The sequence below is a fragment of the Ornithodoros turicata genome, chromosome 10 (genome assembly GCF_037126465.1).
Source record: "Ornithodoros turicata isolate Travis chromosome 10, ASM3712646v1, whole genome shotgun sequence".
NCBI lineage: Eukaryota > Metazoa > Arthropoda > Arachnida > Ixodida > Argasidae > Ornithodoros > Ornithodoros turicata.
Window position 1 is genome coordinate 11739341 of NC_088210.1, and position 27273 is coordinate 11766613.

Below are 27273 nucleotides of genomic sequence, written 5' to 3' on the forward strand. Positions count from 1 at the left end.
ATTTGGACCACATGGGCTTCTTCTGAAAATAAACCAGGGTGAAACAAACTACACGAGCAGAGCATTTGGTTCTTCTCCTTTGGTTCCTCCAGGTTGTTTAGAGAAGTATGGTTCCATAACGCCGTAAAATATTGCATTAGTAACGAAAGGCACATTCATACTTCGCACCCGTTTTGGGGAACGCAGTGGACAAGACTTAGGATAATCGTGGTTAAACGTGACGTCACGTGTGAGTACGATAAAATACTTCGAGTGTTTTAGCCTTGCAGCACCAGGCCATGAGCCTCGGATTTTTTTTCTTACCTTCCTCGTAGTCCAGCGCACTGTCCTTCAATAGAGACTGACATTCCATCAGGGTTCATGCTCGGCATAATGTGGATGTTTGTGTGGTCCAGAAGCCATTTAATCCTATGGTCGTTGTCGTAGTTGTTCAAGAGATGAGAAATGAGGTGGATCATCAGTTCGCGACCTACGGCCTGAAAAAAATAAACCTCACTCATGATGGCGTCGTTCTCTATAGAAGCAAAACCTGCACTCTTAGAAAAAAGGGTGGCGTATAGTTACACTTTTTAGGAAGTAATAGTTGTCGCATATGTCGTGCCTAAAAGGTTACAAAGCTTTACTTGCTACTTCACTTTCTGCCACGAATGGTAGGGTTAACTCTTCTGATTCGGTGAGCGAGGGGGCGTACGCCTTTTAGTAGCAATTTTGATACATGACAATTCATTTTACCATCCTTTTACACCCTTTATCAGACGCTATGTTGACGTAGACGGTAATTTTAGAAGTTACCACCTTTTCATACCCTTTTTTCTTAGAGTGTGTAGTGCAAAGTTCAAGTGCATAATGGGCACGGTACTATGAGATTGATAGGGTGTGGTACGATTCCTCCGCGAGCATTTTGTGACAGTGAGAACGTCCAAAAAAGGTTTCGATAAACGGAGTTTTGGCTACAGGCACGTGACTAGATCGCGCTGCAAATAATCCGCGAAGTTGCACCCCGGTCACATGGTTCAATATACTGTCACATTTACTGTCACTCATAGAGTAAATTAACAAATCTCCTTACGCCAGTAGTAATATATCTTTAATAAATATAGAAAGTGATAAAAATACAAATAATAATAAATAATAAATACCAAGCTTCGCATAGGTACACAGGGCACGCCCAAAGCACCTTCTGCACAGCCTCTTTCTCATTTTTTTCTCACTCACTCTTGCATTCACAGAAAAGTCAAAGCGAGCGGCGTCTTTCTCAAGTAACAACCAGCAAGGACGAATGCAGCACCTATAAGCATTGCAATGTCCAGTTGTATCGCTGTTCGTCAACTTGGCGCAATTAGATACATTAAACTGACTTCTAGCTTATCCACAGACATCTGACGGCGGCCTTGAGGTACATCGGTTCAACTAAGCAGTAACTACGACGTCCGTATGACGTCAGCATGACCTCAAAGTGACGTGCTGAACTATACATCGGATGTTTCTACAATATTACCTCATTTAATTCAGATCTACATTTCTTGTACATTTTCTCTGCGGCGTAATTGCTACATTCAATTGGTTCAATTTTTATCTGTGAAGTTGCGCATACTCTGTGGATTACGTACGCTCATCGTTGTTTCGCGGGAGCTCATTTTATTCGTTGCAGAACACGCCGCAACGAAAAACAACAACAAAAATATTTTGGTGTGTCACTTCAGCGTTCCTTTAAAGTGGATTTTTACTTTTGAGGGATATTACATTGACTGGATGTCGCCTCGAAATATTATTGCTTCACAGTCGTCTTTTTTCTGCTTGCAACGCGAACAAGAAGTACCGGCTGTTCTGCAACCTCTACCGAAGAAATGCAGATTGGAAAGACCTACCGACGTATAGCCTTACCTCGTTGCCGTGCATATTAGCCACGTATTTCATGGAAGGCTTGAGGAGAACTCCGCTTGTGGACACTGAAGTCAGCATCACTGCCCACAGCTCTCGACCTGGAAACGTACGAAATTTTCATCACTTTGATTTCTTCACGAGCAATGCACGACTTCGGAAAATTCCAGAGCATTGAAAGGAGGAGATTGTCTCCAAGCTGTTTCGATATACTCCCTCGGCCCATTACCCACGACGTGTCAAGGTCGGTGAAAACGAAACGTTCCAGGACTGTTCTCCCTTCCTCATGACAGTAATCTCCCAGGATGCAAGGCGTGCGCAAGGAGCACTGGGGCTTCCTGGAACCGTCTACTGACATATCCTTGGAGCCCTATTAGAGAGCTTTAGTACATCGTACGCTATCACCTTTGCGTACGTAATGGATAGCGGTGATGGTTCTGCGCACGCCCATAAGAGAAAGAGAGCTTCGCGCAGTGCGCAGAACCACCAACGCTATCCCTTACGTACGTTGTCGCCTTTGCGTACAATGTACTGGAACTCTCTATTCTCGTCAAAAGTAATGGACTTTACCTTGTGTCTCACCTGTCATTGGTCGTTACGTGAAGAAAGCGTGAAGAACAGAAATGAATGTCACGCGCCCTCAACCAATAGTCGAGCACTTGATCCTGAGGGCGCGTAACATTCATTTTTGTTCTTCATGCCTTCTTCACGTAACGACCAATGACAGACGAGGCACAAAGCAATCGAGGTCCATTACTTTGACGAGAATACACTCGTCTTAAAAATTAACTTCACCTCATGACACGCTACTAGCCAACCATCATCTCGAATGATATCGTTATCTGCCCTGATTTGTTGAAAATGGGAGGCGTACGCCTTTTTGTGACACTTATGCTGTTCATAATTGTCACAGAAAAGGCGTACGCCTCCCGTTTTTAACAAATCCGGGCAGATAACGATACCACTCGAGATCATGGTTGGCTAGGAGCGTGCTATTCGGTGAAGTTTATTTCTAAGAGCGTCGAGACTGGGAGGTACCCGGGTTCGAATCCCGGTGCCGGCTGTGCTGTCTGGGGTTTTTCCTGGGTTTTCCTCAGACGCTTTCAGACATATGTCGGCACAGTTCCCTTAGAAGTCGGCCCAGGACGCACATTCCCCCAGGGCGTCAGTCGTGACGTTGCCCACCTACGTGAGGCCGACAACGGCAAGCCCTTTCACCACCCACCACCACCACCATCATTTCTAAGAGTGTAGTCCGCGTTTTCCAGAAATCAAGAATGTAGAATCTAAAAACAGAGCTTCGCCGCATAGCACGCTGTGTGCCAACCATTGCCACGAATGATAGGATTATCGCTTCCGATTCGAAAAGAGAGGAGGGCGTACGCCTTTTTGTGGCAATTTGGATAATGTTTGGATTTGCCTCTTTGTGGCAATTTGGATTTGGTAATTGCCACAAAAAGGCGTACACTCTAAAAACTGAACTTCACCGCATAGCACGCTCTGCGCCAACCATTGCCACGAATGATACGGTTATCGCTTCTGATTCGAGGAGAGAGGGAGGCGTACGCCTTTTTGTGTCAATTTGGATATATGATAATTGACACAAAAAGGCGTACGCCTCTCTCTCTCCTCGAATCAGAAGCGACAACCCAATCATTCGTGGCAATGGTTGGCGCAGAGCGTGCTATGCGGTGAAGTTCAGTTTTTAGAGTGTACACCACCCTCTCTCCTCGAATCAAAATAGATAACCGTATCGTCCGCGGCAATGATTGGCGCACTACGTGTTATGCAATGAAGTTCTTTGTTTGGAGTGTGGATGTATCCAAAGTGACACAATAAGGCTTACGCCTCCCGTATTTCACAGATCATAAGAGAGGAGGACACGCCATTCGCGATGAAAGTCTGGGGTGTGGCTAGGGCGTACACTCTTACAAACAGAACTTCACCACATAGCACGCTGTGTGCCAGCCATTGCCCAGAAGCATACCGTTATCATATCCGACTCGTGGAAAGCACGAGGCATACGCCTTTTTATGACAGTGATCATAACTGCATAAGCGTCACTCCCGTTTTCAACAAATCAGGTAAGAGAACGATGTCATTCGAGATGACGGTTGGCTAGGAGTGTGCATTGCGGTGAAGTTCATTTTTAGGAGTGTATAGGCGTAAGCATGAAGGCGAAAGCATGCACACTCTTAAAAATGAACTTCACCGCATAGCACGCTCCTAGCCAACCATCATCTTGAATGATATCGCTATCTGCCCTGACTTGTTGAAAACGAGAGGCGTACGCCATTTCTGTGACACTTATGCTGTTCATAATTGTCACAGAAAAGGCGTACGCCCCCTGTTTTCAACAAATCAGGGCAGATAACGATATCATTCGAGATAATGGTTGGCTAGGAGCGTGCTATGCGGTGAAGATCATTTTTAAGAGTGCACATCCACGGCGGTGCGACAAACAGAAGGAAGCCAAAGAAAGACCTCGTGATTACAGGTCCCGACATATATATCATTTTCTGTATCATTTTTCATATCATTTTCTCATACTCTCTCGCTGTTTCTCCCCCACACACACTTTCTCTCTCACTTTTTTTTCTTTTTCTTTGCAAATCCAGAGTTCTTAAAATAATGAGGGAAAAGGAGTGTGTTGATTCAGCACGCAGTGCGAAAAAGTTCTGCGTCCTAAAAATAGAAAGCTTTATCACCATAGCATTCTGCTTTTTTCTTTTTTTCTTTTTTTTTTTCGTCTGCTGCGCTGGACGATGTATCGCTTCTCATGTGAAGAGGGAGCGGGGCATACGCCCTGTTCTGGTCTAGCAATTAGTATGCAATCCAAGTTACCATAAAAAGCCGTACGCCTCCCATTTGCAACAAATCAAGACTGCGAGCGAGGTCATTCTGAATGGCGGTTGCTTTTGAGCGTGCTATGCGGTGAAGTTCTCGTTTTCTTTTTTTTTTTTTTCAACAGAGTAGGCGGCTATAGGAATGTAACACATAGTGTAAGGCTGCGTAGAATGATACCATTGCCACCCCTGATTTGACGAGAGAGTATGATTGGCCCTTACAAGACTGTACGGGCCCATGGTTCTGTGAGGGCCCTTCTAAGGGAGGTGTCACAAATGTTCCTGTCTTCCACATAAGTATGTGTGCACTACAGTCCCGCACGGCTTGATTGGTGAGAGAAAAAACTCCTCAAAAAGTGCGGCAGATTATGCGAGATTTCGGCGGGTGCAATATTCCGTACTCCCAGTACTGCAGGCCCGCTGGTCTCCCAGGTCTTGAACTGACCTATAGGCCTAGAGATACCTAACAGCAGCACGAGACTGCGAGTAGTATAATATTTAGTATTCGATAAAATAGCATAAATGCGGGGAAGCTCGTGGATGAAGTCCACAGTAGAAAAAGTCTGAAATTTTTTTGTTTTTTACGTTCCGTGTTGGCGCCGTGAAGTATCTGTAGCTACAGAAGTGGAGTAAGGACAGCAGGAAAGAGGGTGAACAGAGGGGTTAGTACGCGTCTTGATCCGACTTCAAGGGGAAGAGTGCCGACATTCGTCTCGAAAGACTTCGGAAAACTCAGGGAAAACATCATACAGCACAGCCGGTGGTAGGATTCGAAACCTACCACCTCCCAGTCTTCAGCACGACCTTTGCTACCACCAACGAGAAGGGACGACTTAACCCATGCCGCCATGCCGCTGGTGCCTGAGCTTGGGCAAGGAAGCGAACAGAAAGGACGACGCGACACAGGCAAATCATACGAGCAATGAAACTTAAATGTGGAAAGGTGCAAAAAAGCGAACAGCAGGGTGAGGGAGAAGAAAGGGAGAGTAGAAAGAGAGGGAAGACAGGGGGAGAAAGGGAGAATAACGTTCTTTCGCCCTCCATCCCCTCTCACCCTGCTCGCTTTTTCGCCCCTCCACCCCATTGTACTTTCTGCATTAAAGTTTCATTGCTGGTTTGAACTCCTTGCCGTCCTTTCTGTTCGCTTCCTTGCCCAAGCTCGGGCTTTTTCTACAATATTTAGTATTCCTACTATGGGTCTCGTAGTCTCCCTAGTTCTGGAGCCGGAGTAGGGTTCCGATCTTGAACTTTCATATAGCGATCGTTATCGTTATATTTAAAGTTCGCGCGCTCCAAAGCCGCTTTGCTAGACTCGCGCAAGAGCTCGTGGCGAATCACGAGCCGAAGTGATGGTGGTGGTGGTGGTGGTGATAGGGCTTGCCGTTGTCGGCCTCACGTATGTGGGCAACGTCACGACTCACGCCCTGGGGGAATGTGCGTCCTGGGCCGACTTCTAAGGGAACTGTGCCGACATATGTCTGAAAGCGTCTGAGGAAAACCCAGGAAAAACCCCAGACAGCACAGCCGGCACCGGGATTCGAACCCGGGTACCTCCCAGTCGAAGTGATGCATTTAAAGCGCGGTGTGGGAAAACGACAAGTTGAAGATCGGTACAGGTCTAGAGCTTGTCTTCAGGAGCGCGGAGCGATTTAGGATGCCGATAGCCAAACGTTCATCCGCACCAACTGAAACAAGCAGCAAGCGGGGCAGTGAAGGGAGAACACGACAAGGACATCTGCTCTGTGCAGTTGTCCTTGTCATCTTCTTCAGACTTTGTCCTGTTTGCTGCTTGTTTCACTCAGTATAAATCCTCACCAACTACCCCGTCTGCATACCTTCAGCGTCCCAGTAGCCAAGCAGGACAGAGAGAGAAAATACGACAACGACAACTGATCTGAGCAGTTGTCCTTGTCGTCTTCTTCCGTCTTTGTCCTATACACTCTTAAAAATGAACTTCACCGCATAGCACGCTCGTAGCCAACCATCATCTCGAATGATATCGTTATCTGCCCTGATTTGTTGAAAACGGGAGGCGTATACGCCTTTTCTGTGACACTTGTGCTGTTCATAATTGTCACAGAAAAGGCGTACGCCTCCCGTTTTCAACAAATCAGGGCAGATAACGATATCATTCGCGATGATGGTTGGCTAGTAGCGTGCTTTGCGCGGTGAAGTTCATTTTTAAGTGTGTACTTGCTGCTGCTTGTTTCACTCAGTGTGAATCGTCACCAACTGCCCCCTGCCTGCATACCTTCGTTCATCCTCACTATACCATAGTGAGACTCAAACGTCCACATGCACTGCCATAATTTCCGCGAAAGTTTGTCACGTCAATAAATTCCAGCCAACTTTGTCCTCTGGACACATTCAGGAAAGATAAAACCACGCTACGAACTATACGCCGCGAAGAAGCAGACCTTACCGTGGATGGACTTGCCGACTGAGTACAGCGTCGCCAAATCCGGTCTGGAAGCCGTCATATTCAAAAGCATGGCCGTCATGGTGTCGTAGTTGTGGTACTTGAACGGTACCTTGACGTGGATTGCACTCCCCGCTAAGAACGTTACCGCTAGAAGCGGTATCACTATCTCTGTCCTCCAGCACGTCATCTTTTTTGCACTGGTGCCGGAGAGTCAACTTTCAACTGAAGGCTTCTCTTCTATGGCAGCTAGTGTCTTCCTTGGCTCATGATCAAATCCCCGGAGGCTATATAGCCACAGACGCTCCTGCATGAAAGTAAAACAAGCGTATGGGATTAGTGGGGCGGGGATATCATCCGTGTTAATTGTGCTACGGACGGGTTTGTGCGCGGTTGACATCGCGAGAAACGTGATCGGAATTATTCCGCTCTTCGTTAAGAAACGCGGGTTTTCTCTGCTGAAAGGCAGCCGCTAATCGCACTTGGTCATCAGTCATCGCTTCTCTAATGATGGTGCGAGGGCGAATGTTTTAAATGAGGTTTCTGAACTGGGGTAAGCGTGTTCAAGAGAAGGACAGAAATATCAGAATTTTGAATGTCGATAAACAGCGACTACTGGAGCATAACATCGTTAAGTACTAATACGATATCAATATATGGAAAACTTTGTCGATATATCGATATTCAGGACAATACAGCGTGTGCGTTCTGCAGATCTTTATCGATATATCTCGATATACGCGATCACAATCTATATTTTAAATTAATATTTATCGGACATGTCGGCGTCCGCAAGAAAAATATCGACAACTCATCGATATTCCCCTAAAATGTCGGATTTCTAAAACAAGATGTTATCGATTAAGAAAAATAGTAGCGATAAGATCGATACATGTCGCATCGTTCCATCCTAGTGTTCAATCTCTCATTATGGTCCGGGATAATAAGGTACATTTGGTTCAAATAACTCAGGAAAAAAATGCGTTGCTTCTCAAGTACGGCGTTGCACGCGCATGTAACACTGGGTCTAAAACAGAAGAAGCCGGCTTTCGTGTTGGCTACCTAGCCATCAGGAGCATCAAGCCAGTCGGGAACATGGATCACCGTTGCTCGACAAATTGGGGGTTATTTCCCACCAGACGTCGCCACGAGGCGTTTTAAAGTAATTTTAATTGCGAATTAATAATATTTAGCGTTTCCTGCCACATGCATAACTTGCTTGTGTTGGGTTTACGAGCAGGAAGCTGTTAAACTATACCACCAACATAATCTGCATGCCTGCTACTTCACGGTAGCATTCAACACTCGCGAAGCCATACAAATATTTCGGGAGGGATTCTATGGGGACTTTACACATGGGGGAGTAGGGTTCCCCTCGTTTCCCTCTCCCAAATGCAATACCCAAGGTACAATTCCGGAGGGGTTGAATCCCTGAATCCCCCTAGGTCACCGCCTTCAAGTATGATTCGTACAATGCGTATAAATCATGTACTTAATCTTGTATATTTCCGATAAATTCAATTCAATAGACATCTACCCGAGAAACGTCATCATGACGTTGGTATAGATAGACTGAAACCGAAACACATCGGAAGGGGAGGGCTGGGTTCACCGAATGGGCACTTGTTCGCTGCTGAAAAGTAGGATCGAAAGTCGCGTCCCATTGAGGGACCATCGTAATCCCTTCAAGATCGTGGCTTCCGGGCGCGACCTTGTTCGCCCCTAGCTTCGAGCGTAGTTCAACTCTACCAAATTGGTGGCGCTGTCGAACACTATGACGTCATTTGCTTACAAACAGGGAGAGGTTTATTCAATCCGAGCTGTGAGCAAGTGCAAGTGTACACGCTATACGGCAATAATCGAACGAAGCGTCGCGAACGAGAGACCTCGTGTTGAGATATATGCGTCAGGAAATCATCATCGGTGAGCGTTAGCACGTACTATAGCATACCTAGAAACCGCGACCACACATCATGACTGGTTTAGTTCACCAGCAAGAAGTGTTTGCGGTTTGTTTGCGGTTTCGCGACCAAGGTTGCCGTATGAGATCCGTTCACGTATTTTGCGTACAATACACCGTATAGGTTTCCCTAGTGACAGATTTAGAAACGCTTCTTAAGTCATTGCTAAGAGGATCTTACAATTTAGACATATTGAGAGCAAAACAGATAAGCTTTTGCGCAGTATATGCACGCCAGACACAGTGGTCCATATCAGCACTTGTTTGTGTCAGCACAGTATTTTTCCCTCGACTTGGTATGCAGGGCAAACACTCCACCTTGCTTCATTTGCAATGCTGTAGAGTATGCATTTAAGTAGACATAAAAACGGGAGATATAATTCAACTTAATGGCCTTGATGACGATTTGAAATTCCATGCGCCTTCTGGGAACGCACGTGCCAAAAAAAAATTTCGCTCGTTTTCTTTTCTCTAAATTGATGCTATATGTCTTTCCCTTACATATTTACGTAGTGTGGACCCGTTGGTTGCGCAACAGCAGAAATATGCCGTTGACATAGCCCGACGTAAATAACAAATAGGGATATCGGCGGCGAGACCCTCACTAGGGGCGCCACTATGCAGCCTCTTGATGGGGATCGTCGTTTCGGTGTCTACTCACAGTAAAAACTGTCATATTGGAATGAACATCCGACGTACTTGGAACACATACTCGTATGTCGTTTTTGTCATGCACTATCAGGAAAGATCAACGCTGGACAGCCTCTTCCACGTGCAAGGGTTCGTTTTTGTTTTTAAGGAAAAAATAACATGGAGATTTTGGCTTCACTAATGCGAGGCCCGCAACTCCACATCACTTGCACCAGTTGCTTTAGTGGAAAGCTCCTGGGATGATGATTCCAATGAAGGTTAGCAGGATGATGGCGATAATGATGCTGATGATGATGGTTAGTGGTGGTGGTGATTCCGACAGAAAGGAAGTACACACACTCACTGAGATGTCACAGAACGCGCAAACACGCAACACGCAAACAGTCGAACAGCAAAACCCACAAAACACACATAGGCTCAAAACGTGTTGTCTGCATCAATGTCCCGCAAAAATTTCACTATGGCGGAGAACGTCCGGTGTCTGACACTGTGATTCCAGGGCCCAAGTACTTTTGAAACGCTGACCGGAGGGTCGTCCACTGCTGCCAGCTCCGACTGTATAGAAGGCGACGAGCTTCAGTGTATCGTATACGCAGGACATCAAAATGTGTTCTACATCTTCCACAACACCGCACATGGAGCACTTTGGGGAGGCTGCTTTCCTCCCCTCGTTGCTGTATGGGACCTTCAAACAAAACCGGTGGATTAGGGTCTCCAGGACCGAGGAAGCGAGGCTGGGACCACGAACGAAAAGTCTGGGTCTATGCTCATCAGTGGCGGCCTTCCAGATTCACGTCCAATGCCTTGATACGCAATGCAATATATGGCCTGTTGCCTTAAAGTTTCGCACGGCAACCGCAAGCGCCAACTCCCTCCTCATGTGCAGAGCGCCCTTACTATATAGAGGGCCGTGTACGGCGTGTTGCCTGCCTTATCGCCGTGCTGGAACGTTAACTCTTTTGTTGAAATCATTGCGCCACGATTCTGCAGAGTGGCATCGTAGGCGATACATGCCTGTGTACGGACAAACCTCCGGCTATACACGACCACAACTGGCGCTGTAGAATACGGTTCGGAGCGCCCCCAAACGTCGTGCAGCAGGCCCGCACAGTGCAACAGTGCACCGCATCCCAGTGGAAGAACACCCCTTGCAGTGACGTAGCCAAAGAGGGGGGGGGGGGGTGAGGGGGGTTCAAACCCCTCCCGAAACCGTACTTTTGGCACTGCATTTAGGAGAAGGAAACGAGGGCGAAATCCTCCTCCCCCATGTCAAGTTCCCATCGAACCCCTCCCTGAAATATTTTTCTAGCTACGCTACCGACCCTTTGTCATATCTTTGTTGTTGTTGTTGTTGTTGTTTATCTTTCGCAACAGAATGACGTATACAGTACCGGCAGAATGCGAATGAAGAGACGCGGACACGATCGGGATGACCGAGAGACCACTGCAAGTAACTGTTTCATGTCACGTATCTATGGCACTATTATGGCATATACGCGATACCAGTATGCCAGGATGTCGTAATTTATATATCCCACACTCACAGTTTCTCCATGCCGTTAATGACGTTATCAATCTACCTGTATTGTTTGCTTGAGCGTGTTCCAAATGGCCATGCGAAACACGGCCTTGTTGACTGGCCTTGTAGTTCCCCCTGCTCTTCTGGCTGATGCTCTGCTCTATAAGACTCAATCCGGTCCACGCTGCCAGCTCGGATGGGTGCGAAGGCGTTTCCCGTCCTACTGATCGTTCGTGCTCTACATTTGCGATGGGCGACAGTGATGATGTTTTTTTTTTCTGGCTTCGCTTCTGGAAAGTGAATGGGCGGACAGCTTCCAAGTCAAGGACAGCTGTTTCCACGTGCTACCTGTTAATGGGTTTTTCGACCACCGTTGCTTTCAAGTTTACCGGCCCCCGTGGTGGTGATGTCTTACTGCGTATTCGGCGTACGGTGGTCAACTGAACGGAAAAACCTACCACCTGCACATATTATGAACTATATATTAAAATGATTTTTGAGAAAAACGAAACCGGCCTCTGTGGCGTTGCAACCTATATACTGATCTCAAGGTTGTGGGTTCGAAACATGGCCAACAATATAGTGGCAGGATACAAGTTGTTTAGACACGCCGTCTTCCGCGAGGTACATTGAACACGGTATCCATGTATTCACACGAGCGACATTCCCCGCAGAAGCGGAAGACGCGGAAAACGTCATAGCTTTCTGAGCGCGGGTGCCCAACGTCAAGTGTTCACGTACACTGCTAACCGTGGGAATATCCTGCGACGGAGTCACAAGATATTCTGTGGCAGACGACAAGAAAGGCGCTGACGGTGTCGTCTGCGAAGTGTCGTCTGTTAAGTGCGCAGTACGCCACTCCCGATATTCTGCTCCGTGTGAATGCTCACATAACACGGGACGGGACTTCGTCTCTGTAAGCAGTGTTTTTGCTTTTTCTTCCACTAGAATCTTCCATGAAGATGTCGCTCGCGTGAATACACAATATGCGGCATGTGTTGGTATTTCGACGAATGTTAGGGAACCCCCAGCTTCGCTAGCGAACATAGTTATCTCGCGACGTTAGATCACGAACTGTTATCATCATGCTGTCAAGCTTATGAGGGGGCGCAATGTATACGGAGCGTGCCTGCAGGCGCTACAGTGTAAGCAGCGACACAGCCATTCCATTATTTTATGAATTTCTTGATCATATGTTTCTGCATCTGTGCTGGAGGTGCTGACCTTAGAGCCGTTACACCGGTGTAGTGACGTGGATACAACATACACGCATTGGCGGTAACACGGTTTCACATTTCGGAGAGGATTTCACCCATGTATTTGCTCTGTCCCATGCGCTACTAAACCTACGATATCGGGGGGGGGGGGGTTCTCTGGGGTTGACCCCTCTCTCTCTACGTCACTGTGCTTAAGAATATAGGAGGTGGAGGAGGTATAGGAGGTGATAATCCTGTGATCAGCTGTGCTGTCTGAGGTTTTCCATGGGTTCTCCGGCTGGGGTTCCAGATAGATGTCAGCACAATTTCCTCACAATTTCCCCCACACACCTCTCTGTTGTCCACGTTTAACCTTCCTGTATCTGGGCATTCGGGCCAATCATATGGCTATAGTTCCTTCGCAGCACTACGTCACTGGTGATGGTGGTGGTGGTGACAAGACCGGCTTGCCGTTGCTGGCCTCACTCATATGGGCAACGTCACGACTGTATCCGAGATGAGAAGAGACGATACGAGATCAGGTGTTGAGATGATGACGGTCGAAAGTTAGACGGTCGGTCACTGCCAGGCTTAGTCATTGGTCCCACGAGCAAAAAGAAACTCTATCTTATAGTATTTTTGCGACTCCAGATTGCTGGAAGAAGCAGACTATAGGCATCGAGTTTTGGAGCGTCTTTCCGTGAACAAGCCTCTGGGATAAAGGACATCATCCAGCGTACAATTCATGCAACGTCCAAGGTATTTATTCCGCACCACAACATAGGCACTGCAATGAATGAGGATGTGCTCGATGGTTTCGATTTGCTGACAGTCTCTGCAATTTGCGGTATCCAGGGAATCAATCTTGAAAACAGTGAGTTGGTGAAAGCGCTTCCTGTTCGTAACCTGAAGAGCAAGGTTTGTGTATTGCAGGAAAGTCCTTTCAACGGGAGATATAGACGGTAGAATATTGCAGAAGTGGAATGTGCAACGAGACATTGAGGATTAACTCTCGCCATGGAGGAACAACAGCTGGCCAAGCGGCCTATACAGATGTGGTGAGGTTGCCTTGTAGACTTGTGAGTACTTGCTCCTTTGCCCAGAAGTGTTGCGTTGAGTTCTGAAATGATGCTGACGGGCTTTTCTTTTGACTCCAGGTCGGTATATAAGTAACACCGGAGAAGCTGGGTAGGCCAAGCGCTGTTCGTATACTAGCACGATGAAGACGCTCGGAATTCAGCCATTTTGTCGGCGACGGGTCAAGGTACAGGCATCGCATAAAGAATCCGCGATAGAATAAGAGCTCTGCGCAGAGTGAACATGGACCGTGTATTGCAGCCCCATGCCCCAGCGTCAGTAAAAGACGCCCTCCCATTAATGTTTCCAGTGCACAGGAAAATAGAGCCGAAACGGAATTTAAAATAAAGCACCATTGGAGTCCTATAATGTGAAAAGCCTGAGTCTGAACACAACTAGACGGGCATGACAAACACACGCGTGTTTGTCCAACCCCTCTAGTTGTGCCAAGACTGGAGTTTGTCCACTATCTGGCCCGCATCTATGCCATGCTGTCAGCATCATTGGAGACATGGAACTACTGGCGGATCCAAGGGGGATTCGAAGTGTATAGATTTGTATAGTTTTCCCTTTCTTCTTTTTTCCTGTCCTCCTTTTCTTTCCGTTTGTTCCCCCAAGCACGGGTCTCGATCCGCCCCTGCTTGGAACTCCGGTCTTTGTGAAGAATATCTCATAATGTAGGTACTGGTAGGTACATTGACTCACATCGTCCCATCCATTCAAATTAACCGCTGTGAAGTGGGGTAAGTTCCTGCACTCTTAAAAATGAACTTCACCGCATAGCACGCTCCTAGCCAACCATCATCTCGAATGATATCGTTAGCTGTCCTGATTTGTTGAAAACGGGAGGCGTACGCCTTTTTTGTGACACTTATTCTGTTCATAATTGTCACAAAATAGGCGTACGCCTCCCGTTTTCAACAAATCAGGGCAGATAACGATATCATTCGAGATGATGGTTGGCTAGGAGCGTGCTATGCGGTGAAGTTCATTTTTAAGAGTGTGGGGAAACCACAGGGAAACATCCCATGTCATCATCACTTATTCTCCTCCATTTACTGTTGTTGTTGTTGACTCACCTTCCCATTTTTTCTTCTACCCATCATCATCATCATCATCAAGTACATGTTGACATCAGGGAAGGGTGACGGCCGTTACACAGCTCTTCCATTTCCTTTACTGAAATATTTCAGTTTTCGTTTTCCGTTGCTGTGAGTCAACCAGTGGAATTCTCCAAGGGTTACATACGCTCCTTACCCTATTTTTTTTCTCTCTCTCTCTTTCTCTCTCTTTATTGTGAAAGGTCACGCGATGGAAACGCATTGGGTGATACGTACTTTCCTTGTCGTTTAAAGTTCGCGAACCCTTTGGCCGTTCCATCTCTTCCTCGAAAGTTTGTCTGCCCTCCAAGCTTCACTCACGGGAGCTTCTCTTGAGACTGAACGACGATGCATTGATTTCAGTACCGTACCGTTACCGTAGTGAAAAAGTACCGTACCGTTACCGTAACCGAACACCGCTACGCGCTTCTCCACTCAAAGGTTACGCAGCATTATATCGTCGCTACAAATTCGAAAACGTAACGCGGTAATGGTACCTCTATCAAATGAAAGTAACGCAAAAACTTTTCCTCTGTGCTTCTGCCGCCTGCCCTATATATAGTCTTTCAAGAACACTGTTGTACTGACTATATGAGTGTGGGGATGTGCCGTTAATTAATTAATTTGCTAGAAAACAAGTTAATTCGTGACTCACTACATGTCACATGTGAAACAATAATTGAATCGCGTTCGACGAGCTGTGTCGGCCAAAAAGAATTCAACCTTTAAGAAGAAACCAACAAAGAAAAAGAGAACGAAACAATGCTTATTTATTCGTTCATTTTATTTCAAATACCCCAAAGGTCTTTTCGGACGTTACCGGAGGAGCGCAGGAGTACAATCAATACAACGTAAGCATTAGCTAAAGTAAAATACGCGTAAGAAAAGGGCGGGAATACAGGGAGTGCCACTTACGCATTTAAAGCATATGGTTTCCGTGAAATGACCGGTGGAGACATTGTGATACAACGGAATATATAGATTCCGAGATACTGGAAGAGAATTACCTTACTTTATTCATTTTATTCAGTGGCGTTTAGCTTACGAATGCATAGTTACAATTGAAGAGGACCTCAGGACATGTCTTCGTGAATGGCAGGAACACGGAAACAGGAAGAAAAAAAAACTGCCGGTATTTTTCCTCAGTTGTGTTCCACATTTTGCCATTTTATTGAAAACAGCGATTGCGGTGGCGCAGGAATGGTCCACAGCTACACAAAATTTGTAGCTATCGCTACCACTTTAAAATGTAGCGGGCTCGCTACTCCGCTGCTGAAAAAAGTAGCGAATACGGTATTGGTGCTACCCCTATCGCCGCTATGTGTGATAGTGAATGGACTGCCAAAAGCGATATGAGCGATGACGTGGACAGATGGAGAGAGGACAGCAGGGAGGAGTGGGGGAGAGGGAGGTTAGTATGCGTCCTTGGCTGACTTCAAAGGGAACTCTGCCGGCATTCGTCTGGAATATCTGCCGGAAAAGCCAGGAAAAACCTCATACAGCACAGCCGGCAGTAGGAAGTAATGAAGTACTGGGGTATATAACGAATTACAGTAATTGGGTTACCTGTAGTAATTACTTTACAGGTCTGATATAAAGTTACTGGATGTATACCTTTCCTTTCATATCACAATATAAACATCCGCGAAACGCGATGTCCCCAAGACATCCCATACGCGGAGTTAGCACGCCCTTCCGATTAAAACGATCACGGCAATACACCTTCTTCTGAACACTACACTGAACACTTCTGAACTTCTGAGCAATTCTTCTGAACTGTGTCACAGTGTGTAGAAACGTGACGGAATGCTCTCAGCATCATTCGTTACTTACATTTCACGCCCGGAACTGCAGAAAGCATCCGGCCAATTCTGATAAAAACCTTCTACGCTTTGATAATACAAACGATTTCCTTTGCTTCACAGTCAGGAAGCCAGAGTGCAATGCTGTCGAGGCTGATGATAATACGAACAGCGTTGGACATATCCGTGCTTCTTTTCACAGCAGGGACTGTTGAGAACTCCTCTCTGACTTATTAGAAACGCTATAAAAATTTAAAATTATCCCGTTGGCCTAATCCCCAGAGCTAGAATGTTTCTCGTAAGATAAGTCCACTCACAATCGTAATCTTATGGCGGAGGGAATGGCAATTTCAAGCGCTTACGCTACAGCAGAACCATTTAACAAACTTTTCACATCAGCATTCTATGTAAATCAAACGAACGTATAAAACGTATAATAAGCGTCGCAGCAACTCATGCAAGCAATTATAGAACCACAATGTCTATATAAACGACAGTACCGCAAACAATGTTTCTTTCTCACGAACCCTTAAACCGTTATCGCCACAGCGGGTCAAGGTTTCCTTTAGCGAGTCTTTGAAGCCAAAAACCCTCCATGGGAATTACGTCACGAGAGATTGGAAGACGCAACCCATTGTGTACATCACATCGAAGGTAAGCAACACACTGTGGGTATTTCATCAACTCCGACGCCGTATAGGGACCCCACAGGGCTTGCAGCATCCTTGGAGAGGCTTCCTCGGCCTCCATCAAAAGCTATACATTCTGATCGCTGCACTGATCTGTCTTTTGTCTGCACGATGTCCCTGCCTGGACGTATATCTGATCTTTTCGTTGGCTTCCTTGATGCAGTGCCCGCATACGTACCTCGCTATTTCTTGTTGCGTTTTAAGCCGTTCATTTAAAATGCATTCTTCTTCCTCGAATGTGAGATTCGATTTTGGTTTTCGTGAACTGAATTCGTGCGTGCTCAAATATTCCGCTGTGACTCGGTTGCGTGACGCAATCCGGAAGTGGTGGTCTACTGCGTCTTGCATGCGCCGAATCAAATAACGTGAGAAATAATAGAGACGGCAAACTTAAGGCCGTTGGCGGAACGGCCGTATAACTTTGCCTGTAGTCCAAGCATAATTTCGAATGACACCTTTTTTTGTGACAATTATGCAGTTCATAATTGTCACACAAAAAAAGATGTAAGCCTCCTGTTTTCAACAAATCAGGGCAGAGAACGATAGCATTCGAAATTATGGTTGGGCTACAGGGGAAGGTATACGGCCGTTCCGTTGACGGCCTTAAGTTTGCCGTCTGACTATAGGATATTAGTCCTGGGAACCCAAGCGCCTTCGGACCCACTAAGGGGTTGTCATAGCCCATACCCAGAACCCAATCCGTGGTTTGTATATAAGTGTGTAAAAGCTCGCAGGGACTGACAGACTAATGTCCTTAGATTAATGTAATTGGATTAATTAGATTAATGCTAGATTAATGATAGGGTTATCGCTTCTGATTCGAAGAGAGGGAGAGTGGCGTACGCCTTTTTTGTGGCAATTATCAGATATCCAAATCGTCACAAAAAGGGCGAACGCACCCTCTCTTCTCGAATCAAGAGCGATAACCGTGTCATATGTTCGTGACAATTTTTGGCGCATAGTGTGCTATGTGGTGAAGTGCCGTTTTTAGAGTCTAGTAGATTGTCAGTAGACCATTGATAAAGTGATTCCCGAAGTACCTTACTCACCCCACCCCATCAACGAATGAGATTATGAGCCATGCACATTACCACTGGTTCCGGCAGATACGATAACCGATAACTTCACCGCATAGCACGCTCCTATAGCCAAAATCATAATCCCGAGTGACAACGTTCCCTTGATTGACTGACGAAAACAGGGGGTGTACGCCATTTTTTTTTTTTTTTTTTTGTGGCAATCATGAACTGCGTAATGCCACAACAATGGCGTACGCCTTCCATATTCAGCAAATCAAGTGAAAGAACTATGTCACTCGGCACTATGGTTGGCTAGGAGCGCCGCCATGCGGTTGTTATCTCCGCTTCGTCGACGCTCCAAAAACCAAAACAACGATCTTTAAAATCCTACCGTCGCACACAACACGCAACATAAAGCTCTGCTACGAATATGTAGCCCAGAAATCAACCCTCCTATAACCGATCGACGATCGCTAAACATCGCTGGCCGTATAGACGACCTAATTTCGAATACCGTTAGATCATATCACGTTGGCTCGACGTTGGCGACTCGTCCTGAGCTCGGTTATCCCCCCACAACCGTGTCTTCACAACACGACCAGCTCACGGCAGGTTTAGTGCAGATACATACACTGCTTGGTCTCTACCTTTTCTCGCAACTTCCTCATAAGGCCATTCACGCATGCATCGATGCTTCTTACAGAGAACTCGACGACCCCTTCTGGGGTGTCGGCTCCCCTTTAGTGTATCAACGGACAGCATTATTATGGACGGCCGTAGTAGAGAAAAAAGGGGTCAGCCCATTGCGGCGGCTTATACTGGAGGAAAGAAAATGTGTATAAGCTTTACGTAATGGTTTTGACGGTCGTGGACGGTACCGCGCGCGTTATCTGTCCCTCTCTCAAACATACTGCCATGGCTTTCTGGCTTGCATTGCTGTCACGTGGGAAAAGGAAAGGAAAGTGGAAAGTTGTGACACTAATACACGGTGGAGCAGGTATTAAGTCCAGTTAACGCAAACGATTAGAAAGTCCCAGAAGACGCTTATAAAGCATGATGCAAAGCAGAAAATAGCAGAAGGAAAAACAGAGACATTAGGCTTTATTCGAATTTCGCTTTAGTCGAAGTTTTACGCATACCTAGCCAAGATGTGTGTGTTTCGAACCATATTATTCGAACTGTACTGCCAGCCGAGAGAAGTTGGTATGGCAAACCTAGTCCAAGTGTTCTTCTTCTTCTTATTTTACCTAAATTGTGAGGCTGCCAAAGTGCTCATCACCAATATTTGTTCCCTTGCTTGAATATTTTTTGAAGCCTTCCGCGGTGTTTACGTGCGCTTCAGCGGCTATCTTACTGTTTTTCTGGGATCGTCGCTTATACCGAACTGCCGCCTATATCGAATTTTCGGACGGTCCTGTTAACTTCGTTATAATGAGGCTTTGCTGTACTAGTCAATTATTTACAATTGAACTTTATGGGTAGCGCTTTCCGTTAGCGTGACGTCATTGGCATTAGCTTCCGGTTTTTGTTCTGCCAAGCGACCAAGCCACCGATTCTTCACAAAACTTCCTGATTACGTGTTACCATATCTCAAAACACAATCACCTTTATCTCGGCGCACACTCATGTGACGTCAGCAAAGTTGCAGTGGCTCGCTCTTACGTAGCAGAAAAACCGAAACCAGATGTGAACACGCTTTCCTGCATCTCTTCTACATCTTACCGTGTATTCACACGAGGGATAATCCTCAGGGTGCCTCAGTGGAAGATGCGTGAAACGTCATAGCTTTCTGCTGTCACGCGAGCGCGAGCTTCCTCCGTCATTTCTTTTCGCGCGCTTATAATGACGACAAATACTCTGCGGTTCTGCCAAAAGATATTCCGTAGCAGACGACGGCGCCGATGGTGTCGTCTGCTACGTGCGCAGTACACCAATGTCGATATTCCGGCGCCATGTGAATGCTCAACACAAGACGCGGCGGAACTTCTCTCCACTGAGCAGATTCGAGCTTTTTCTTCCACTGGAATATTCCGTGGAGATGCCGCTCATGTGGATAGTATACACGGTTACTTACAGTCATCTAATGTCAAAATCAGTAGTCATCTCCAATCTGAGTCTTTAAGCACCATCGACGATGTCGTGAGTGCGCTCTCTCAGAACCCTTTCAGAAAGGCGGAAGACCTTAGGAAGAAGTTGGTAGGAGGAACAGGAGAAGAGCGAGAAGGAGAAGAAGGAGGGTAGGAAGCGCTCATCTCCCATTCTGCACACGGCAGCGCATTTGCTACATTTGCTGTGATGTATACCAGTTGTAACTTTCGTGAGGACATAATATTTGCTGGTTTCATCATCGTTGGTTCTGTTCTTGTTTTCTCTTTCTTTTTACCGCCTGTACTTTTTTTTATTTCGAATCCTCCAAAATAGCTAGGTGGTGGTGTTGCATCCTGCAACACCACCACTAATATGACTCTATGTGACACTAATATGACGAGCATGAGAAACGAATGCCGACGATCTCACTCTCACAGAACTTGTCAGCAAACTGCGAACAGTTAAGTGAGGAGGGGACGGCGAGGAAACAGTAGCCGACAATTCTAATGTGACTATTCATGCATTAATGGACAAATAGTTTGTTTGTTGCTAAGAAATGCAAGCTGACCTCCCGGCTGGCTAATTACTTCCTCTTTCACAATAAACATATCCCCCAAGAACGAATTATTTTTCATGAGGCGGCCGTGGCACGAGTGAGCGCAATTTATTTACCACACATTCTTCAATTGCTCATCGTCAATTCCGGATTCACTGCAACATCGTTTCGCTGCTGTACTTACGTTTTCAAGCATTCGAGTATCGAGATCGAACTTGACCAGAGAGCGCAAGTTTTGAAGCGAATGGTTAGCCCCAAGGGTACGTCGAATCCACATTTGCTCAGTATGGTATAGAACCAAAAAGAATGTGCCTCGGGAAATTAATGTCCCGAGAAATATTTCGCAAACATGCTTCCGTCGGAGCTTGCGAACTATTAATACCGTCAAATTAATGACGTATACGGTGTACGGCTTACTTTTGGAGCTAGGAAACGTGCATGTTCGCTTACCTTTATTGATATTGATATTGGATAAAGAGCAAGGACGCTGGAGCATATGACGTCTAGTACGTTCTGCAATCGCATCAATACCGGGAAACTCCGTAGTAATGGCGCCGGAAGCTACTGCCTTTGACATTTCCTATCGCGCTCCTTGCTCTGCCTCTTGAAGAGCGTATAGTCGAGCAGTCGATAGCATATAAAAATGGCCGTTAAATTTCGCGGTTAACATCCAGTTTCGAAGTCCGATGCACGTCTTGAAATTTCAAGTTTTATCTCCAGACCAAGTGATGATGACGATGAGATCTCAGGAGCAATTAAAGATTGTTATTGCGTGAAGCACTGTGCATACGAAGTTAAATTTTTCCACAGTAAACTGATGTACTGACAATGTTATATGCATTCAAATAGGGCTTCCATTTTGCTGCGAATTTAGCATTGTTCTCCATTGTTTTACATGGTCTCCTCAACGGGTTACTTTAATACTCATTATGAATGTTACTCTTCGTCTTATGTTATTAATATCCGTAACGCTGTGAAGAACACTGTTCCACATTGTAGGAAAATTGTACAAAAACGCATTTAAGACGTCTTCCTTGGTTTGTGCAACGGTGGAAGATAGTGAGCATATTATAATGCAGGTATGCGTATCAAATAGCTACACTGAAAGCTACACTTGCTCGACTAGACAGCAGAGTCTTCGATGTAGTGAAGGTGTTGGGACTTCGGGCACCGAACACGAGGGATGCTGCCTTGGCGGCACTTGTGAAATTTGTTCAGAGCTGTGGGATGGACACAACCTTCTAGGATTCTCTGTAGAGCTTGGGATACTTGTGAACAGTGAATAGTTGTGAATAGTGGACTTCTAGTGAACATGTGAATAGTGGACTTCTGAATAGCGAACATGTGAATAGTAAATAGCGAACGTGCGAGTAGGGCACCTGAGAAGTTTCGTTTTTTTTTGTTTTTGTTTTTTCGTTTTTTCTGGGGGGGGGGGGAGAAGTTATGTTAGGATTAGCGGAACAAGTAGGTAGACGAGTTCAATTTGTCCTCTCTTTTTTTCCTTACAAACAAACAAACGAACAAACGTCTTCCTCTAGGCCAAAACCAACATGGGATATGAAGACGATATGCATACTCCCTGTGTACCAACTTTCACTTTGGCACCTCAGTGACCAGAAGACCACACTGACAATTTGGCTACAACACTGCGGACTCTGGTTTACCAGCCACCAAAGAAAATGTCACGTTTTTGATGGTGCTCCGTGGAGACTACACTATCAACACTGTCAACAAAAAATTACGTATATATCGAGCTAGTGCATAACCCAAGCAGCAAAATGTACTGAAAGTTGAGTGCAATAGGGGTGGACGGTATGTGTCTTATCAATGTTCTTCAGTGTCCCGAGTGTGTTCAAGGCCTTCCACCTACCCGTGCTCCCCTATTGCACTCGACTTTCAGTACATTGTGCTGCTTGGGAAGTTTCATGACACCAAGACATATAGAATGACTATCCTCCGGACTCTATTTGCGCCAACGGACACTTGAAATACGTTATTTTAGTTGAGATTGAAATTGTTTTCTTTTGCAGTGTCCTGCTCCGCTAGTACCACTACGATGTATAGATAATAAGTTGACCTGCTGATAAACGAAACGACAACACCGAGGAAAAGGAAAGCGCAAAAGTCAAAACTGCTATAGACTTCAATCGAAATCTGACACTTTTAGCATTCGTGGTATACACCATGGAACACGAATAACCTCCTCCTGTGCCGTACGGGCTGTGTAGGTATTTCCATAGTCAAGGGCTTCTGATGTACATACACTGATGCGTTGGACAGTCCAAAGACAAGCTCGTGACTTGCGGTCATCTTTCAAACTTGTCAAGCTCATCGGTAAGTGAGGAGAGCTTACATTTGGCAACAAGCGTTCTGAAATAGCTCGCCGCAGTAGGGTTTTTTTTTTTTTTTCAAAAGTATTTCTGTGTCTCGTCTATCAACCTCTTAGAACATATTTCTAAAAAAAGACTGCGAAATAACTGCATAGACAGAGTTGCGCATGCAAGATATGTGTGAAACAGATCGATCGTAAAAACGAATCACTGACTAATCACTGACAGTCAGTGCTGTGTCTTGTCTGCTCTCTTCGTTTATTTTATGTAGTTTAAGCGCTGTTTTTTTTATTTCTTTTAGAATGGAATGTTACCATAAGAAGTTCAAGTCGCCACCGCCTTTAATCATAGATCCATCGTATTACAATTCGTGATGAGAACAAATAATAAAGAGTGGTTATTGACTGTACGCATTGACATTAATATCACAAATTACTGTAAACAGCTCGGACAGACTTCTACAGCGCAAACACGTGTCGAATGCGATAATTTTCTATATTTGTTCGCGCATGAATAAATACATCAGAGCCTAACACTTTACTCTTCAGTGCGGTTTCATATTGGCTCCTATATATAATCGATCTCGTGGCTAAACAAGTTTACGATGTCGTATATTAAACACGCAACAGCAAGAAATACATGCAGACGGGATGACTGTAAGGAATTTTTAAACTTAATTGGTGGCTTGCTTCCCCAGAGGGCACGCTGGTCATTACGAGATAAGAAATGATAAGGTGCTGAGTGAGGCTATATGAGGCTATATTCAAGTCCTTAGAAAATGTAGTGGATGACGACAACTAAAAGTCCACATGTGATATCGGGCAGCAAGCTGTCTTCCACGCGATCATCAACAGTTCGGCAGCTATGAACCGAAGGATCGTAGGGGGCCTTCGCGTAAACATCTTTTTTAACATGAACCCTCGAGTGTTTATGTTTACCTAATAGGTACAGTGTATTTAGCAGCGGCGACGAGTTGCATGTCGTTCTCAAACCTATACTTGCGTCACATTATTGACGCATTATCCCAACACGACGAGATAACATCGGTGCACAAAATCATGAAAGAAACGATCACGCAGAACGTTTTTTTTTTTTCTCTTTATAATCTACTCATGAAGCATGGATGTTGAGGAAGCTCTCGAGCAGCGGTGATTATAAACGAAAAGAAAACTTGAGTCCCACATACCTGCTGACCTTTGAACGTGCGATGCAGCGGCGGGATGCACATCCAAGAGTGGTAGCGGAAACCTTTCTGGAAGGCGGCCTAGTCTCACTCCAATTCTTCCCTTGCAGTGAGAGTGCAAAATGTCCTCCTCACAGCCCGCGTTCTTACTTCTTGGCTCAATAGCGAAAGAGTGCAACTCTCTCCCACGTGGGAGATCTATCGGGAACGGTTACGTGTCGTCCGTGTCTGCTCCCGTTATGTCGGCGGCCGCGACCGTGAACCCGCACACTATACGTTCCAGCGGGGTGCGTTGGGAAGTCCTGGAGGGTATTGTCCGTGTGCTGTAGAGGTGCAGAAGTATCGGGATCCTCATCGTCGATGAGTATCCGTCATCTGAAACAACAACAACTTTATTTTCGGCCTTGGAGAGTGGGGAGTTTCATCGCCACAGGCGATACTCTACCCCATTGCTGGATGGAATGGGGGGAATAAAATAACGAGCCCATTCACGATAACGATCGAAGTCCGATGGTGTCCAGAAATGTCAGAAGAGCTTTGAGCGCAGAGCGTTGCTGGGCTGGATTGGGCCAGGGACCAAGCAATTTCGGTAGGGAGAAAGGGCGAGAGTCCAGCTGACGAAGAGACTCGGAGAGTGTGGTTCGGGAAGGTTCGTAGTGAGGGCAATGAAGAAGAATGTGCTCCAGATCCTCAAGAGCACCACAGTGGCAGCAGGTGGGGGTGTCTGTCATCTGGAATCGAATATCGATGAGCATAGATTGGAATTGATTACAAATATCGATACTTTGTCGATACGTATGTTGCACTACTAACTGTAGATGGGACGCTCGCGTCATATATTACCAGCAGCATAGCCAATATATTGTATTGTCATCAAGCAGGCGAACTACCAATGGGAGGTAGTCCCCTTTGCAGTGACACTAACTGCACGTTACAATCCCACAAGCTAGATAACAACACTCTCTACACTCTTAGAAATGAACTTCACCACATAGCACGCTCCTAGCCAACCATCATCCCGAATGACAACGTTCTCGCCCCTGCTTTGCTGAAAACGGGAGGAGGAGCCTATTTTGTGCCATTATGCGCGGCACAAAATAGGCTCCTCCTCCCGTTTTCAACAAATCTAGGGCGAGAACGTTGTCATTCGGGATGATGGTTGACTAGGAGCGTGCTATGTGGTGAAGTTCATTTCTAAGAGTGTCGTAGAGTTTGCTTTTCGGACTGCCCATACCATGCGAGTAGTCCAAACGCGGCAGAGTCACTGCGGAGGACAGTACAGTCCTAGCAAGCTGGCTAGAACATGACTTGCCACTCACCCTGAGCGTGACGGAAAAGTCGAGTAGACGTCAGTCATGCGGGGAGAGCACTCCAGAAGGCCGTACAGTGCTTCCTCACGGGCGATGTGGCTACGAAGGCCTGCCCTGACAGCCTGGAACATAGCTGCGTCTCCGAAGTCTGGGCCACCGAAAGCCAGCCGGCAACGACGGATCCAAATTTGAAAGTTTATCTCCGTAATTAGCAAAGCCAATTGTTTGCGCTGAGTGCGCGGAAACGGCAACGGTTCTAGGAACCGCACGGCGGCCCAAGAGACAGCCAGGAGATCAAATACTTGCGTTAACCTGGGCCACAGCAAAAGGGGAACGTTTCACACATCCCGCAAGAAATATGAAAACGTCGCTATCGCTCGCAAAAGGGAAGAACATCGTGGGCCAACTTCCACTGAAGACTGGCGCGACCGGCACCTAGCCAGCCCGCAGTGATTCGACGCCAAGACAGCAAATACAGTCGTGCCTTGTTAATATGGACCCCGTTAATATGGACAACTCAAATTATGGACGATTTTTGTGACGACCAAACTTTTCCAATGCATTTTTGTCTCGTTAATATGGAAACTCGCTTTTCGGACAATGGACGGTGCATCAAGGTACAAACCATATGCAGTCCACGTATTTTTGTCTCGTTATTATGTACGGTTTGTGTACGGGTGTCAAGCTTCTCTCCACGTTCTTTTCGGGAGAACTTTTGAAAGTAGGACGTTCCCTTGCGTAGGGACGTATGCCCTCTCCTTCGCAACCGTACACAAGTACTATAAGAGGAAAGGGGGTTATTTGTGGACATGAGGAACCAGGAAAATCCTGTATGACGTCATGACTGTTCCAAACACGTCCATGGGCGATTGACCCTTGTGCAGAAAGTTGTTCCTCTAGTTAAGCATGGTGCAGTCACTCGACAGCTTACGAGAACAGATGAGGCTGCACAGTTGTCAAGGCAGTTGTCAGGCTCTGGCGGCGACGACTTCAGCAACGCCGAGCGAACGGTCACGTCTGCTATGGCTGAAGTGGGACTACAGACGGCTCTTCAATTCTTCGAGGACAATGGGCTGCAGGCTCTACGTGTTTGCGACGTTTTGCTAATGTGCAACCAGGCATGTCTTCAAGCAGGCACTAATTCGGGAATTTTTTCAATATACCTTCAGCATTGTTTTTGTTATTTCCTTGGTATTCGATAATATGGACGATTCGATTTATGGACAATTTTGGTCGGGGACGAAAGTGTCCATATTAACGTGGCACGACTGTATATGTGCATTGTCATCAAGCAGGCGAACTACATATGGAGGTAGGAATCTATTGTCATCAGGCAGGAGAGCTACCTAGCAAATAAAAAATATTTGAATTGGCATCGGAGCGGAAGACCAGCCACACAGACTGGCTCCCTCTAACGTTTCACTCGGACTAAACTAAGCTAGATGCCAACTCTAGAGCAATACGATATCTAGATTAATATGTCTGCTGGATGTCACCATGTAACGAACGAAGACTCGCGGAAAGTCGCGTACGCGACAACGGCACACCCTGCATGGCCACCTAAAAGTGAAGCAGATACATACCTCTATTATCTTCAAAGAGAACCGAAGATGTCTGCCATCGCCTTGCAAAGTGCACAGCTCCTAG

General features: G+C 46.1%; 2 protein-coding genes across 3 annotated transcripts in view; both read right to left on the reverse strand.

Moving 5' to 3' along the window:
- The window catches only part of LOC135370331 (mucin-2-like), a 43578-nt gene extending 19136 nt beyond the window's left edge, over window positions 1-24442 (reverse strand). The window contains exons 1-4 of one of the 2 annotated variants that reach the window (XM_064604050.1): window positions 24320-24442; window positions 7150-7453; window positions 1885-1982; window positions 304-476 (exon numbers count right to left, since the gene is read on the reverse strand). In XM_064604050.1, the coding sequence (XP_064460120.1) occupies window positions 304-476; window positions 1885-1982; window positions 7150-7336 (458 nt within the window). In that variant the 5' untranslated portion in view covers window positions 7337-7453; window positions 24320-24442. Of the gene's footprint in view, window positions 1-303; window positions 477-1884; window positions 1983-7149; window positions 7454-21253; window positions 21273-24319 lie in introns of those variants that run through there. The other variant, XM_064604051.1, reaches the window with a different exon arrangement.
- The window catches only part of LOC135370334 (ATP-dependent RNA helicase DHX8-like), a 164378-nt gene that overhangs the window by 115006 nt on the left and 22099 nt on the right, over window positions 1-27273 (reverse strand). The gene's annotated exons all lie outside the window — the stretch shown is intronic.